The following is a 15,595-nucleotide window of genomic DNA, read 5'->3' as shown; positions in this document are numbered from 1 at the left end:
GTGTATGTGCATGTGGGCCTTCACGCATGTGTGAAGACGGAGGTTGGAGGACCACTCTGAGGAGTCAGCTCTCTGTCCTTCTGCCTGGTAGGGTCTGGGATCATCATGCTTGCACAACAACCACTTCTGCCCACTGAGCTGTCTCTCCATTCCAGAGCTGCCATTTTAAGCCACCCAGTTTCTTGGACAAGGTAATGTCAAACTTAGAATGAAATGTGGACACCCCAAAATCTCTGCTCTCAGGGTCAGGATGACTAAGAGAAGACCCATCACCTGGAAGGGGACAATGAGGACCCCTGCTTGTCTCCACTACGGCTCTAGGTGGAGGGGACACATAGCTCAGCTCAGCATCCTGAGACATGCTATGCTGAAGTTTGAAGGATGCCAAACAAACAGGTTGGAGCTGGCTCCTTGGCAGTGGCCAAGTCCCTGGAGTAAGGAACAGGCAGGTTTCCCTGGAGAATGAAATTTGAGCCAGGTCTCAAAGAATTCCCATGGAAAGAATTCTCAACATGGAGAGAAAATTAGCAGTTTAAAAACAATACACGTGTTCCCTAACCCAGCAATTCCAGTTCTGCAGGGAGGCCAGTACAGCCTGATTAAGAGATGTGCAGAGAAGGCTTGTATCGCAGCTATAACTGGAATGGGCAGAGGCTGGAAATGGCTGAAGAGCCTGCCACAATAGAAAAGATAAACAAGTTATGGGTATCAGCCATCCCTTAGGACTGTTGAGGAACTGGATTAAGGGCGCCTCATGTCACCAAATCCAGACGATCAAGTCCCTTATATAAAACACGTAGCATTTGCATAGGCTCTACCCTCATGTCCCCTCTACTCATATAATCTGCAGAGTATTTATTATTACCTCAAGTGAGGCAGATTCTGTGCAAATAGCTGCTACTCTGCTATATGGTATTTCTTAGAGGACAGTGACAGAGGCAGGGACTCTGCTAAAACCTGGATCTTGTCAGGTTAATTATTTTATTGTACTTGTCTGTGTATCACATTCGTGTCTGAGTCACACAGGGGCCAGAAGAGCGCATCCAGTCCCTCAAAATTGAAGTTATAGGTGGTTGTGAGCCACCATGTGGGTGCTGGGAGCCTAACTCGAGGTCCTCTGGAAGACAGAGAATCCAATGCTCTTAACTACTGAGCCATCTCGCCATATCTCCAGCCCCCTGGAGCTCAGTTTACTTGGCTAGGTGGCAACCAACAAGGCCCAATGATCCTCCTGTGTGCACTCCAGCCTCAACCTCAGGTTACAGGTTACAGGCCTCTTTTTTTTCTTTTTCTTTCTTCCTTTCTTTCTTTCTTTCTTTCTTTCTTTCTTTCTTTCTTTCTTTCTTTTTGTTTTTTTTTTGTTTTTTTTTGTTGTTGTTGTTTTTAAAACAGGGTTTCCCTGTATAGCCCTGGCTGTCCTGAAACTCACTCACTTGCGACCAGGCTGGCCTCGAACTCAGAAATCCACCTGCCTCTGCCTACCAAGTGCTGGGATTAAAGGTATGCGCCACCACTGCCCGGCAGGTTACAGGCCTCTTATAGGGGAACTATAACATGAATTCCAATCCTGAGGCTTGCACAGCAAGTCCTCCCAAATGCCAAACTACCTTTCTGGCTCTTGTTTTGGCACTTTTCAATTTCTTTGTCTAGGGTCATACTTCTGTATGCATTATATTTATACACTGCATGCATACATTGTAATATTTCTTGTGTATACATTGCTGGTTCTATCTATCTATCTATCTATCTATCTATCTATCTATCTATCTATCTACAGGATCTCTCTACATAGCCTTGGCTGTCCCTGAACTCTATGTAGACCAGGCTGGACTCAAAACAGTTAGTTCACCTGAATTGTCTGCCTCTGGAGTGCTGGGACCAAAGACCTGCACTACCATACCTAATTTGTTCTCGTATTTTTGATGCCTGGTTAGTTAAATCTGGTTGTCCATGCATACAAATGGCTGACTATAGTCATACAATGGCATGCTAAGCACATAGAAGTGCAAGTAAGAAGTGTCAGCTATATCCAAGTGTGTGTTGATCTGTGGCCACATTTCACAAACTGATGAAGAAGGCAGAGCTTTTCAAAAAGAGTATAGATACTAATGTTCTTTAATATAGAAGGATGAGATGGAAGTTAGGGGTACAGTGGCCCTCGGTGGGTACCGGTCAGAGGCACAGGCCCCTAGGGCGTCCATATCCCACTTTGCCAGCTGAGTGCTATTGTTTGGAATGTTTGTCCCAGGATTAGTCACTGAGCTCTGTGCTTTGGTTTGTGTGGTTTTCTATGAGCATGTTATTCTTGAATCAAATCTTTACTTACAAAAAATTGAAAAATCATGCTGCCCTGATGAACAGGATGGCAGAGGAAGCCACCCGCTGTCTTTCTGTCCCAGGGGCTATGGTTGGTGTTGACCTTGTGCTGACTATGAATACTTATTTGTTGTAAAAATATACTTTGCCGTTTGTATCATGTGCACAGAGAAAAACAGTGAGGACAAAAAGGACAAAGCCACAAAGCCAGTGTGTGTGGTGCAGCACGTGCCTCGGAGCACAGGTGGTGCAGCACCTGTGGTGGTAGAACCTGCTGCTGAGAAGAGCAAAGTGGGAGAAGGGAGGCACTGGAAGGCCTGCCTGAAAGACCTAGAAGTTTCCAGATGTAGCCTGGAGAGAGCCCAGTAAGAAAGATACAGACAAGAGACTTAAAAATGGTGGGGTGGGGTGGGGGTGGAGATGGGATGTAGAGTGGGGTATTAAAGGGCAGATTACTTCCAGAAGGAAACAGGAGAGGAAACTAGAAAGAATGATTCACAAAGAGAAACCCCTTTACAATGTCAGGGATGGCTGGGAGACACCCGTTTTAGACTCAAGACTGAATGAATGGGCTCATAATCAATAAAAAGAGGTCCACAGCTTAGGTTCTGAGTAGGAGCCGGGAATCCAAGATGGCGGCGACCTTCTTCAGTTCTTAGAGAACTCCCAAATGCAACAAGGCAGAAAATAGGTTCATTTCCAGCAAACAGGGAGACAGGGAAAACCTATAGACTCAAAATACACATAAAGACTGCCAAAAGCAACCCAGCTTCCACAGAAGCACCGAGGAGAAAAGACAGCAGAAAGCAGGAGCCACAGTGGGAAGCAAGGCTTGTCGGGAGGCCTTGAAGACTGACCTCAAAAATCCACTCCCCAAGGAAGCAAGACTCCAAGGATGAAATGTGAACTCAGCAAACAGCCAAGAGAAAACAAAAACAGCAGAGAAAGACAACTCCGGGGAGCCCCAGAATGACATTTAAACCTTGTAGACAATTCACTGAGGCATAAGAATTTCTCAAGTGACCAAAATGAAATGGAAAGAGTCAAAAAGAGGGCAGGTGGGGGAGGGGCTGTATGGGGGGGTCTGGGAGGAGGGGGGCTGCGATCCGACTGGAAAGTGAATAAATAAATAAGTAAACTAATGGGGAAAAGGGGGCCAGGGAGAAAATGATAACTAGAAGAGAACCAAGGGGAATTGGGAACCCCATCTGTGGCGGCCCCAGAAGAAGGTAAAGCACTGGTGAGTTCTTTATCTTAGAATGTGAGGCGGGTCAGTCAGGGGAAGGATGGTGCTGAGAACACAACAAAACGTGTGTGTAGGTTGATTCGAAGTGACTCATAGAACTAAATACACAAACCCTCCCAACATCAACAAAAATAGGAGAAGAAATTTCATATCTAAGGTAAGGCCAAGTTCTTGGGGGGGGGGGGGATTGGATTTGACCTAAATTTTTAAAATTGGCATTTCAAAAGATAAAGAGGAGGGATAGGAGGTGGTAGTGCATGCCTTTAATCCCAGCACTTGGGAGGATCTCTGTGAGTTTGAGGCCAGCCAGGGCTACACAGAGAAACCCTGTTTTGAAAACAAACAAATAAATAAAAACTAAAACAGACAGCGAGTGAGAGCCGGGGAACTGGCTCAGGGTTAAGTGAGCTTTCTTCTCTTCCTGAGTCCACTCCGTCTCCCCATGTCAGATGGCTCTCAGCAGCCGGACGCTCCGGCTCCAGGGGACCTGATGCCCCCTCTTCTGGTTTCATAGTCACCTGAACCCACGGACACAGACACACAGTTTAAAAACCAAAAACAAAACCACAACCTTAAAAGGGGGAGGGAATAGACTAGACATTTTAGAAAGAGACTTCAGTACACGGCTAATTGATCTTTAGGTCAGGTGCCAAAGTAATTCAATGCAGAAATCAAATGTTTCTTAGCAAATAGTGTTGAGTTGGCTGTCTATCTAGAGACAACACATTTCAACCCCTCCCTCACACAACATACAATAACTGAGTCAGGACCGGTGGGAAGGACCGGTGGGTAAGGACCTTTGCGCCAAGCCTTACAGATTTGAGCTCAGTCTCTGGAATGTGAAGGGGAGAAGCAACTCTCAAAAGTTGTTCTCTGCTGTCTACACACATGTATGCAGACTGTGGCACGCCTGTTCTCCGATGCTGTCGTGGGCCATCTTGGCATTTGGCTTAGGCAGGAGGATCTTGAGTTCAAGGTTATTCCCCCCCAAAAAAGCCCAAGACAACAAGGAAAGCTCTAGGGACCTCTGAGATCTAAGATACATTTTCATAAAGGCGCTTTCCAGCAAACCTGACAACCTGAACCCCAGGATCCAGAACCAACTCCCGCAAGCTGAAAGTCCTCCGACCTTCGCTACACATATGTACACTCACATGCGTGCACACCGCTAAGTAAACATAATAAACACGTGATAAGCTAAAGGCGTAAACAGTCCTTTCACTAAGGAAAGACGTACAGGGTGAGGGGTTTAGCTCCTCCGGGTGAACCAACTCCACTTAACAGTCAAGAAGTTTGGCCATCAGCACCTCATAAAGCGGGTCTTAGGGCACATGAATGTGAACCTACTAGTTAGAAAGTAGAGTAAGGAGGACCAGAAATTCAAGGCTATTCTCAGTTACATTGTGAGTTTGGGGCCAGCCTGGGCTACTAGGGGCCCTGTCTCAAACAACAAAACAGAAAGGGGGTGGCTAATCTATGTTTTAAAGTGAGTGATAATCACATGATGATACCTGGATCTGACAAAAGAGTTAATGTATAATCCAATAAGAAAGACACAGTCAAATGATTATATACTGGAGGAAAAGATGGACAACGGACAAGGTAAGATGACATATATAAACAGATTCCCAGTCTTCATTTACGATGAGAAGAAGTACATTATGGTCATGTAAGATGGGTTTTTCACATCCAATAGCGTGGCAAAATCAAATCCCTGGCAGTATCAAGTACTGGTGAGAACAGAGAGTAAAACGAATTCTCATCCCATGCTGTTGGGAGTGTAATTTGGCATAATCGCCTCTGCTCCGAGACTCCCTCCCACCCCTAGGTATATAATTTAGAGGAACCCCTGTCCTTGTGACCAGAAGACATGTATGAGAACGCTTACAAAGAAGTTATTAAACCAGCCAGCTTATCTATATACACTATATAATTTGTGGTCTGATCACACAGTGGGATACATTCGGGAATGGAAATAAAATGTAGCTACCCAGAGTCAAGTCATGTTGGGCAGAAGGCGTAAGGCAGATGTACGTGTACAGATAGAGTCATATGTGTATGTCATCTGTATATGTCAGATACAACAGAAGAAGGGCCTGCTGCTCCTGGGCTCCATACACAGAGGATCAAAGCAAAAAAGAAAGCCAAAGGATGATGAGCCTAAGAGACCAGGTGGTGGTTAATTCTTGACCTTTTAAGGCCTTAGCAGCCTTCTGCATGTGAGCCGGTGATAAATTTGTGAGAAGTCACTTTACCCTTTTATAAGCTATACTATATGCATCTTTAGATACTTTTTGCATACAGATTTCTCACTATAAAAACAGCAGAACTTTGATAAACGAAGAAACCAGCTGGTCAGAAAGGACCATATGTCTGACTGGGAAAATGTATGGAGACTTAATGTAGATTAGTGGCTGTCTACAGCCATGGAGGTGAGAGCAAGAGGAGGCTAATGGGCCTAGGGTTTCTCTGGGGAGAGAGGAAAGCATTCTAAACAGGTTGTGGTAATGGTTGCATAACTGTGAAAATCCTAAAATCCATGCGATTGTGTGCTTCTAAAGGGCAAATTATATGTTATGGGAGTTACATCTCAACGGAGCTTTTATTTAAAAGTGTAGGTAGGGAAGTGGGGCCCACAGAAAGCAGGCGCTGAGATGGAGAAGCTGACAGAGGGGAGGGGAGACTAGTCAGGAACGTTTGAGTCTTAACATGAACCCAAATCACCTGTGGGCCCCAACAGTGTGCTAGGCTCTATTAGTAGATTCTTTGGATATTTATAGGTCTGGAGTGGGGTTAAAATCTGCCTTCTTAATGTGCTGATGCTGTTGGCCCAGGGACTGTAGTGGACAGATAAGGTGCCCGATTAGTTCACAAAGGATGGGTGGGTGGATGGATGGATAGGTGGGTGGGTGGATGGGTGGGTGGGTGGATGGATGGATGGATGGGTGGATGGATGGATGGATGGGTGGATGGATGGATGGATGGGTGGATGGATGGATGGGTGGATAGGTGGATGGGTGGGTGGGTGGATGGATGGATGGATAGATGGGTAGATGGGTGGGTGGATGGGTGGATGAGTGGGTGTATGTATGCATGAATGGATGGGTGGATGGATGGATGGATAGATGGGTGGATGGGTGAATGGATGGGTGGATGGATGGGTGGGTGGGTAGATGAATGGGTAGATGGATGGAGTGTCTAGGAGAGTAGATAGCTGAAAGTTGAATGGCTTAATACATGGATTGGGGGCCTGGATACATGGATGTCTCCCTGGATAAGAGCTTGCCTCACACCTATGAAGACCCAAGTTCTGATAACATCGCCTGTGTGAAAAGCAGGTTGTGGCCATGTGGAGCTGTACTGTGCATGGTGCGGACAGGAGAATTGGTGGCCACCAGCCTCAGCACAGGTCCAGTAAGAGACAGAGTGAGATGGAGTGACAGAACAGGACATTCAACATCCTCCTTTGGCCTCCGTGAATGCACGTACAAGCTCATATATGGGCATGAACACAGCACGCAGAAATAAGCTAAGCAGAGTGATAGATGAAGAGTAGAGATGACCAGTAGATAATTGGATGGCTGCTGGATTTCTATTCTTGAGGTCCCCACCCCCTAGCTATGCACTGTCTTCACCATCTGAATGGATGACTTCACCACCCTGAACATTGTCATCATCAAGTGACCAGATGTGGTGCTCATGCCTGTCAATATAGCACTTTGCAGCCTGAGGCAGGGGGACCATGAGATCAAGGCCAGCCTGGACTGCATAGAGACCCTACCTAAAAACAATTGGGAATATTCAGGAATGTTCTATGAGCCAATTCCTTTGGAAGAGCCTCACACACATGTGGGCTGCCTCAGTTTCTGCTTGAATTTGACAGTTACCGTCATATATCACCGGGCTGTGCTGTGTGGTGGACACGAGAGGCTTGTAGTTTGGATCCATCTTGTTTCCATAGTGGCCCATGCTGACCTCGAATTGAATCAGGTCCTTAAATTTGGGCATCATGGTGCAGGAGAGGAAGACAACACACAGCCCATACTTTTGGCGATACTGCTGCATCTAAAACAGTAACCACAAACACACGTATCCTCAGTATTTATAGGATGAGTAAGGCCATCCTGACAGGCCGGGCACAGGGTACCCTGTTTGGTTTTTTTCCTAACGTGCTCTGTGCTTCACTTTGGGATGAACTAGACCATTCCTGAAGCTGTGCACTGGCTGATCAAGGGCGGCTGTTCCCAGGATCTCCTTCACCTGCTCCACTCCACCCAGCTGGCCCGTTCTTCCTTTCTAAAGCTGGGCAGGAGGGTCTCCTTTGTGGTTGGGTTTGGCTCTGAGTCGAGAGAAGTAGAGTAACACACACACACACACATACACACACAAACACATACATACACACACATACACACACACACACACAAACACACACAGGCCCTGCCTGTTTTTGGTGGCTTTCAAGTCACTCTCCCCTATCCAAAAAGACTGCCCCTTTCCACTACTGCCTCATAACTGTCCCCTAGGTCCTCTGCCCACAACAGCTGCACATTTCTATTGCTAACATCTGCTGTTTCTTGCCTCTCCTTCCCTTCCCTCCCCCTTTCCCACTCTCTCCCTTCTTCTCTTCCCTTCCTTTTCTCTCTCTCCCTCTTTCTTCCTTCCTTTCTCTTTTTCTTTCTTTCTTCTTTCTTTCTTCTTCCTTCCTTTTTTTCCTTCCTTCCTTCCTTCCTTCCTTCCTTCCTTCCTTCCTTCCTTCCTTCCTTTCCTTCCTTTCCTTCAGACAGTTTCATTGTGTAGTCCAGGCTGGCATTGAGTTTATGGTGGCCCTCTTCTTCAGCCTTCTGAGTGACAGGATTACAGACATGAGCTACCACAGCCACCAGGGTCTTCAGTCTCTTCTCTCTCCCTCTGTCTGTCTGTCTGTCCATCTGTTTTTCCCTATCTCTATTCTCTTCTTCCACCTCTCTTTCTGTCTCCACCTGTCTCTGTAGCTCTGTGTCTCAGTTCTCCTGTCTCCCTCCTCCTCTCTCTCTGTTGTTTTTTCGAGACAGGGTTTCTCTGTGTAGCCCTGGTTGTCCTGGAACTCACTCTGTAAACCAGGCTGACCTTGAACTCAGAAATCCGCCTGCCTCTGCCTCCCAAGTGCTGGGATTAAAGGCGTGCGCCGCCACCGCCCAGCTCTCTGTCTCTCTCTACACACACACACACACACACACACACACACACACACACACACAGACACACACACACACACACAGCAGATATCTGGGGGATGCAGAGAAATCCTTCTTTTCCTGGCTTACATGTCCCCCGTGATTACCTCCACCTGGGTCACTTCCTGAGACAGGTCTTTTATTACTGAGTCTTGCTGAGACTTGATCTTGGTGACTATCTCCACAAAGATTCGGCCACGGTAAGCTAAACCATCCTTGACAGCATCAAGGATGCACTGGAGCGACAGAGAGAATGATCACAAAAAGAGTAAAGAGATCTCCCTGGAGCCCACACAGCAAAGGCAAGAGTATCCAGGGACAATCTGCCTGGGGACGGCTCCCCCCATGGAATCCCAGGATGCCTCAGTGCAGAAGAGTGCCCCTCCTGTTGATGAGTTCATTCTGCTGGCTGACCTGGAGGAACCTGAACTATACAAATGTTCGGAGCTTGGAGGGGGATGGTAATCACCAGAGTGAGGGTTCCCAACCTGGCCAGTCAGTGTCTACATCTGTGTTGAAAGTAATTGGTTCAAGAAGGACACAGAAGCCCCAGAAAAGGCCAGCTGGGGGATCGCCTGGCCTTGTGGACAAATTCCCAGCAAGAGCTGACTGTGACAGGAGACAAAGGCTGAGGAGCCATGGGGTGACATGGAGGATGAGACAAGGCTTGTGACGACTCAGGGCTCCTCTCACAAGCTCCCTTCCTGCCTTATTAGGCACCCCCACACTTTCTCTTCTGCTTATCTTATTATTTTATTTAGGTGTTGAGGGAGTGGGCCTGCCATGGGTGAGAGTGGGCATCAGAGGACAGCTGCTCAGAGATAGCTCTCTCCTTCCACCATGTGGGTTCTGGGACAAAGACCAGGGTGGAGGCAAGAAGTGTCTTTACTGGGTGGTCATCTTGCCAGCCTCCCCTGGCCCTGCCCCTTTAGAGATAAGACACTGCTATGGAGTCCAGTGGCTTCGGCCTGGTGATCCTCCTGAATCAGCCTCCTGCATGGTCTTGTTCCCTTCTTTTTTTTTTTTTTTTCTTGTTCCCTTCTTGATGACGCCAATTTGAGTTGGGTTTCTAGCACTAATCGGCAATCTTGAACAACCCTGTATTTGGTTTTGTTTGTTTGTTAGTTTTGCTTTGTTTTTTAAACCTGGTGTGCTTTTCCTACCTGTGGGAAACCTACCAAAAGTTTCATCTTCAGTGTCCCTCAGTGACCAGCTAAGGCATCCCGTTTGTCCTTTTCTGGTACCTTGGCTTAGGACTCTTGTATTCACATATATATATTTATATCCCCACACCCACGGTCTTGTGAGGCAGGCAGAGGCCAGGCCGAGTCCTCCCTGGACAGTTCTAACCCTCTGGTGCTTCATCAGTCAGCCTTACCTCTTCTGCCCCACACCCTGCAAGCTGACAGGAAACACTTACAGTGCCTTCCTCTGTGGTCCTGAAAGGGGGCTTTTTACCCCCACGGAGAGTCAGGAAGCTGGGGCCAAAGCAGGGCAGGAAGCCAGAGTACATCCCTGGAAGGAGAGCACACTCAGGTGCTCAGGTGGGAAAGGTGCGTAAGGAGGGGCCCCAGGAAGGGAGGGGTCCCAGGAAGGAAGGGGCCCCAGGAAGGGAGGGGTCCCAGGAAGGGAGGGGTCCCAGGAAGGAAGGGGCCCCAGAAAGGGTGGGGTCCCAGGAAGGGAGGGGTCCCAGGAAGGAAGGGGCCCCAGAAAGGGTGGGGTCTCAGAAAGAGAGGGGTTCCGGGAAGGAACAAGTTTAAAGAAGGGAGAGGTCCCGGGAAGGGAGGGGTCTCAGGAAGGTAGGGCCCCAGAGAGGGAGGGGTCTCAGGAAGGGAGGGGTCCCAGGGTTTGCTTGCCTTGGATCTCCTCGCCGGTGGACGAGATCTGGCTGAGGCACAAGCTGGCAGACCCAATCTCTTCGCGGCAATTGTATTTGGAGCTGGGAGGCACAGTGCGGGCTGAGGCCCCGGCCCACCTCTGCGGCCTCCTCCTCCCCGGAGCACGGGTCTGCCTCCAGCCCATTTACTCACCAGTCCATCACCCTGAATTTGATGTAGCTGGAGAGGCAGGGCAGCTGCAGGGGAAGCCGGTGGGGGTGGGGTGAAGGTACACTAGTGGGGGCGTGGTCCTCAGGAGACCTTGCCTCAATCACAGACAAGCCAATCTATCCCTGTGCTCTCGGCTCCTGGGCTTCCCACATACAGGGGCTGCTGGCAGGGCCCGGAATAATGTAGCATCGCGTTGTAGTCATGTGGTTTATAAGGGTTATTTTGTGTATCCAACCGTTTGCCTGTGTCTGTGTAAGTACACCATATGTATGTCCGAAGAGGGCACTGGATGCCCTGGAACTGAAGCTACAGGCTGTTGCGAGCCTCCACGTAGGTATTTGAAGCTGAACTTGGGTCCTCTGCAACAGGCACAAGAGTTCTTAACGACAGAGCCATCTCTCCAGGCCCTGTCTTGTATTCTTGATATTAACGTGGACCCCAGTTTGTTGAAATTTCAGGGCTGGGGCTGGTAAGATGGCTGAGTGGGTAAAAGGGATTGGTGTGCAAGCCCAATGACCTGATCTCAACCTCGTGGAACAGACAGCTCCCTCAAGCTGTTCTCTGACCTCCACGTGTGCACCCTTGGCACATGCATCCCCCCCACCATCACCACATACACTCGTATGATGCCGTGGCTGTCTGGGGAACTGAACCCAGGTCCTCCGTAAGAACAGCATGTGCTCTTTTATTTTTTTTCAGTAATTTACTTATTCACTTTATATCCTAATAGTGGTCTCCCTCCCTCCCACCTCTCTTTTCCCTCTCCCCTCTCCCCCAGATACCACCCCACCCCGGCACATCAAGTCTCATCAGGACTAAGTGCATCCTCTCCCACAGAGACCAGACAAGGCAGCCTAGCTAGGGGAAAGGGATCCAAAGGCAGGCAGCAGAGTGAGTCAGAGATAGCCCCCACCCCCAATTGTTGGGGACCCACATGAAGACCAAGCTGTGCATCTGCTACACGTGTATGGGGCCTAGGTGTAGTCCACGCATACGCATGCTCTTTGGATGGTGGTTGGGTCTCTGTGAGCCCCGTGGGACCAGGCTGCTTGGCTCTGTAGGTCTCCTTGTGGTGTCCTTGACCATTAAGCCATCTCTTGAACCCGTGTGGGCGAAAAGACACACCTGATCTCTAGAACTCGGTCGTAAGGCCCTTCCTTACCTGTTCTCTACTGGACTGAGCAGCACACCCTGGGCTTCCTCATGTTTCCTGCCAGGCAGAGCCTCTGTGACTATGCTCAGCTCACCCTAGCCTCCATCCACACCAATGCTCACACCAGACGCTCCCTTCCGAATGCAACGACCAGGAGGGCAGGCGTGACGGAGCAGCCGTACCTGAATCTGGAAGGTGAGGATCTGGTTCCATATTGGGTTGTCCGACGGGCTCTGTGGATTCGTCCTGAGCTGAGAAGAGCCCGAGGCTTGGTCAGTGCTGGCCTGTCCCTCCCTCCTGCTTCTGGCCTTCCCTCCCCACCTCCCTGGCCAGTCCACTTCCTGCCTAGATGCTTGACTGATTCCTAACCCTTGGTCTAAAGTTATCCTTGGACAATAATTTCTCAAGAGCCCCGGCCCCATTCCCTTGATTATCCATACCTTTTAAAAGCAGTGTTGGGGACCGAAAACTCTCAGTTTCACACATGCATAATTTTTTCTTTTGTGTTTTTTTTGGGGGGGGGGGGAGTATTCTTTTCCTTACTTATGGGTGTTTTGCCTGCACATGCCTCCCATGATGCCTGGTGTCAGAGTAGGTCATAAGGGGGTATTAGTGCACCTCTGGAACTGGAGTTACAGATGGTCTCTAAGTCCTCTAAGAGCAGCCAGGACGCTTGACTTCCAAGCCAGCCCTAACCTTGTTTTATTTTGAGGCAGGATTTCGCTAAGTAGCCCTGACTGGCCTAGAACTCAATTATGTACCAGGCTTTGGCCTGGCATTGGCAGTGATCTCCCCACCTCCCAGAAAGGACTGCCAACTCTGTTCCAACAGGGAAAAATAATGGCCAAGAAAACATGGCTGGTGGCAGTAGCAGCCCCTCCCTCTCCCTTTTAAAATAGAGGCATGTCTTAAATAGTCAAGGCTAGCCCCCAACTCCTAGTCCTCCTGTCTCTCCCTCCAAAGTGCTGGGGTTACAGGCATATACTACATATCATATGCCTAGCATACATTCTATTTGTATTGTATTTTATTGAGATGGAGTATCACTATGTAGCCCTGGCTAGCCTAGAACTCATTATATTTAGACCAGGCTGGCCTCAGACTAGGGTTCTGCTCTTCCCCCTCTCTCTTCCTATGCATTGCTTTTCCTAGGTGCCACTTTCTCTAGGTCTCAGACCCTTTCTGTACCTACCTTGTCCCCAATTAGTTCCACCTCCAACGCAGGAGTGGCTGACTGGTGGTTGCCTAGGACAGGAGGTTAAAAGGACTCTGAGACAGATGCATCTATTTTTATGGAGAGGTCGGGAAAAGGAAATAGGGGAACTGAACAACTTTTAATCTGCCATCACTCCACCCCACTTTAGCTTGGTTTCCATCTTACACAATGGCTCCAGGGTATGTACATCTCTCTCTTTCTCTCTCTCTCTCTGTGTGTGTGTGTGTGTGTACACAGGATGTCTTAGAAAAGACCAAGTCTGCATCTAGACACTAAGACCAATGTCAATGGCTTGGAGTCTTAAAAATGTATCTTGGGAATTATAAGCCAGGCACACCTTTAATCCCAAAACTTGGGAGGCAGAGGCAAGCAGATTTCTGAATTAAAAGCCAGACTGGTCTACAAAGCAAGTTTCAGGACAACCAGGCTACAAAGAGAAACCCTGTCTCAAAAAAACTGAGAAAAGAAAAGAAAACAACTGTGAATTTCAGTATAGCCCATCATCCCCCATTCCAAATTTTAAGTTAATATTAAAAAAATAAAAAGAGGAAATCTGGTATGGATCTGAGGTGCCTGTCACAGGGAACTGTGGGGTTCCCTTCTCCCTTCCCACAGGCTCTAACTGAAATGGAGGTCCTCTGCACAGTAGATGAAGAACTGTAGGTAAGCCAGGCTGACTGGAACTTCTGTTGACTTGAAGATCTGGACCTGGGTGTCACGCTCATAGGGCAGCTTTTGATCGACCTGCAGATGCCAGAGAAGTGGACAGGGTCAGGCTCAGAGGCAGGGAGAGAGCGGCCGAGTTCCCCCACTTCTGACTTTCCCGACTTTCCATGTGCTGTAGGGAGACCGGACAACCCTTTAAGGCACACTGAATGAAGGTGGTGTAGGCCAGTGGTCACTTGGAAGGCTCAGAGGTTCCCAGGGAGGCAGCCATGTAAGAACTATCACCAGGGATTGGCAGCCTCACCGGTGCTTGATCCCCCACACCGAGGGCACAGATGGTGACTTTCAAGTAGCCTCTGACTCCACTGGTGGTCTTATTTCTCTGGCAGAGGCCTAACCATTTCCTTAGGAGTGTGTGACCTGGGGATGCAGAGGCAAGGTAAGACCCTCCAGTCTGTCTGTCTGTCTGTCTCTCCCCACCCCTCTCTCCTTAAACAGCCTTTGTTTCTGGGGGAAACAGGGCAGGTAATGTCCCACAGGGCAGGTAATGTCCCACATGCTCAGGTTCTCATCCAATGACAAAGAACAAAAGTCCCCTCTACTGCTATAAGGCATTTCCTGTTAGTGATTAGTGGGGAAGGACCCCAGTCTATTGTGAGTGGTGGCATCCCTGGGCGGTGTGCCTGGGTTCTATAAGCAGGGTGAGCAAGCCAGTAAGCAGCACCCCTCCACGGTCTCTGCATCAGCTCCTGCCTCCAGGTTCCTGTCCTGTTTGAGTTCCAGTCCTGACTTCCCTGAGTAATTAACAGCAGTGTGGAAGTGTATGCCAAATAAACCCTTTCCTCCTCAACTTGCTTTTTTGGTCATGGTGTTTCATTGAAGCAACAGAAACCCTAGCTAAGACTCTAGTGAGGGATGGGGTAGAAAAGAGTGGAAGAGAGATAAGAGGGTGGGGTGAGAAAATACTCAGCAAGTTGTGTGTGTGTATAAAAATGTCAAAGAACACATTTAATTAGCTTATATCTTTATCTATCTATTAAAATAATGTGCTTAGGGGGCTGGAGAGATGGCTCAGCAGTTAAGAGCACTGGATGTTCGTCCAGAGGTCCTGTGTTCAATTCCCAGCAACCACATGGTGGCTCACAACCATCTGTAATGGGATCCGATGCCCTCTTTTGGAGTGTCTGAAGACAGCTAAAGTGTACTCATATACATAAAATAAATAAAATCTTTAAAAAATATGCTTAAAAAAAGCACGGTATGGGCCATGATCCCAGGACTTGGAGTCTGGTTCATGAGTTCCAGGCTAGCCTTGGCTACATAGTAAGATCCAGCTTCAAGAAAGACGACAAAGCTGTTACTGGCTTTACAAATTAGAACTATAGTTTGTATTAGACTCCAATATGAACTGAGCATTTGACTTCCCCCTCCCACAAAGTGTTGGACTTTTCAGAGAAAGATGCTATCAGTACAAGTCATGATAAAATATACTATCAAGTAAGTAAATATTTTCAAGTAAACGACTATTTTGTGATATCTTTTCCCCATTTTCTTGGGATTCTGAGGCATTTTAACTCTTGGCCTACTTTTCCCCAGAAGGCTTGAATGTTTCCTTATCTGTCACCTACCTGGGGAGTGGTAGATGAACCCAATGTCTGTCTGGAAAAGAGAAGAGGAAAATGAAGATTATTTCTAGCTTGGTTTTTTTTTTGTTTTGTTTTTGTTTTGTTTTCT

The 15,595-nt window shown here is 48.2% G+C and overlaps 1 protein-coding gene across 2 annotated transcripts in view; it reads right to left on the bottom strand.

Moving 5' to 3' along the window:
* The window catches only part of Fer1l5 (fer-1 like family member 5), a 51,674-nt gene that overhangs the window by 22,226 nt on the left and 13,853 nt on the right, over nt 1–15,595 (bottom strand). For both annotated transcript variants that reach the window (XM_052192943.1, XM_052192942.1), the window contains 10 exons: nt 15,490–15,520; nt 14,166–14,281; nt 13,819–13,939; nt 13,172–13,224; nt 12,162–12,230; nt 10,809–10,852; nt 10,635–10,717; nt 10,199–10,293; nt 8,886–9,014; nt 7,450–7,627 (listed from right to left, as the gene is read on the bottom strand). In XM_052192943.1, the coding sequence (XP_052048903.1) occupies nt 7,450–7,627; nt 8,886–9,014; nt 10,199–10,293; nt 10,635–10,717; nt 10,809–10,852; nt 12,162–12,230; nt 13,172–13,224; nt 13,819–13,939; nt 14,166–14,281; nt 15,490–15,520 (919 nt within the window). The remainder of the gene's footprint in view (nt 1–7,449; nt 7,628–8,885; nt 9,015–10,198; nt 10,294–10,634; nt 10,718–10,808; nt 10,853–12,161; nt 12,231–13,171; nt 13,225–13,818; nt 13,940–14,165; nt 14,282–15,489; nt 15,521–15,595) is intronic.

The sequence above is a fragment of the Apodemus sylvaticus genome, chromosome 9, assembly GCF_947179515.1.
Source record: "Apodemus sylvaticus chromosome 9, mApoSyl1.1, whole genome shotgun sequence".
Classification (NCBI taxonomy): domain Eukaryota; kingdom Metazoa; phylum Chordata; class Mammalia; order Rodentia; family Muridae; genus Apodemus; species Apodemus sylvaticus.
The sequence above is the reverse complement of the archived record's forward strand: the minus strand, read 5'-3'. Positions and strand labels throughout refer to the sequence as shown.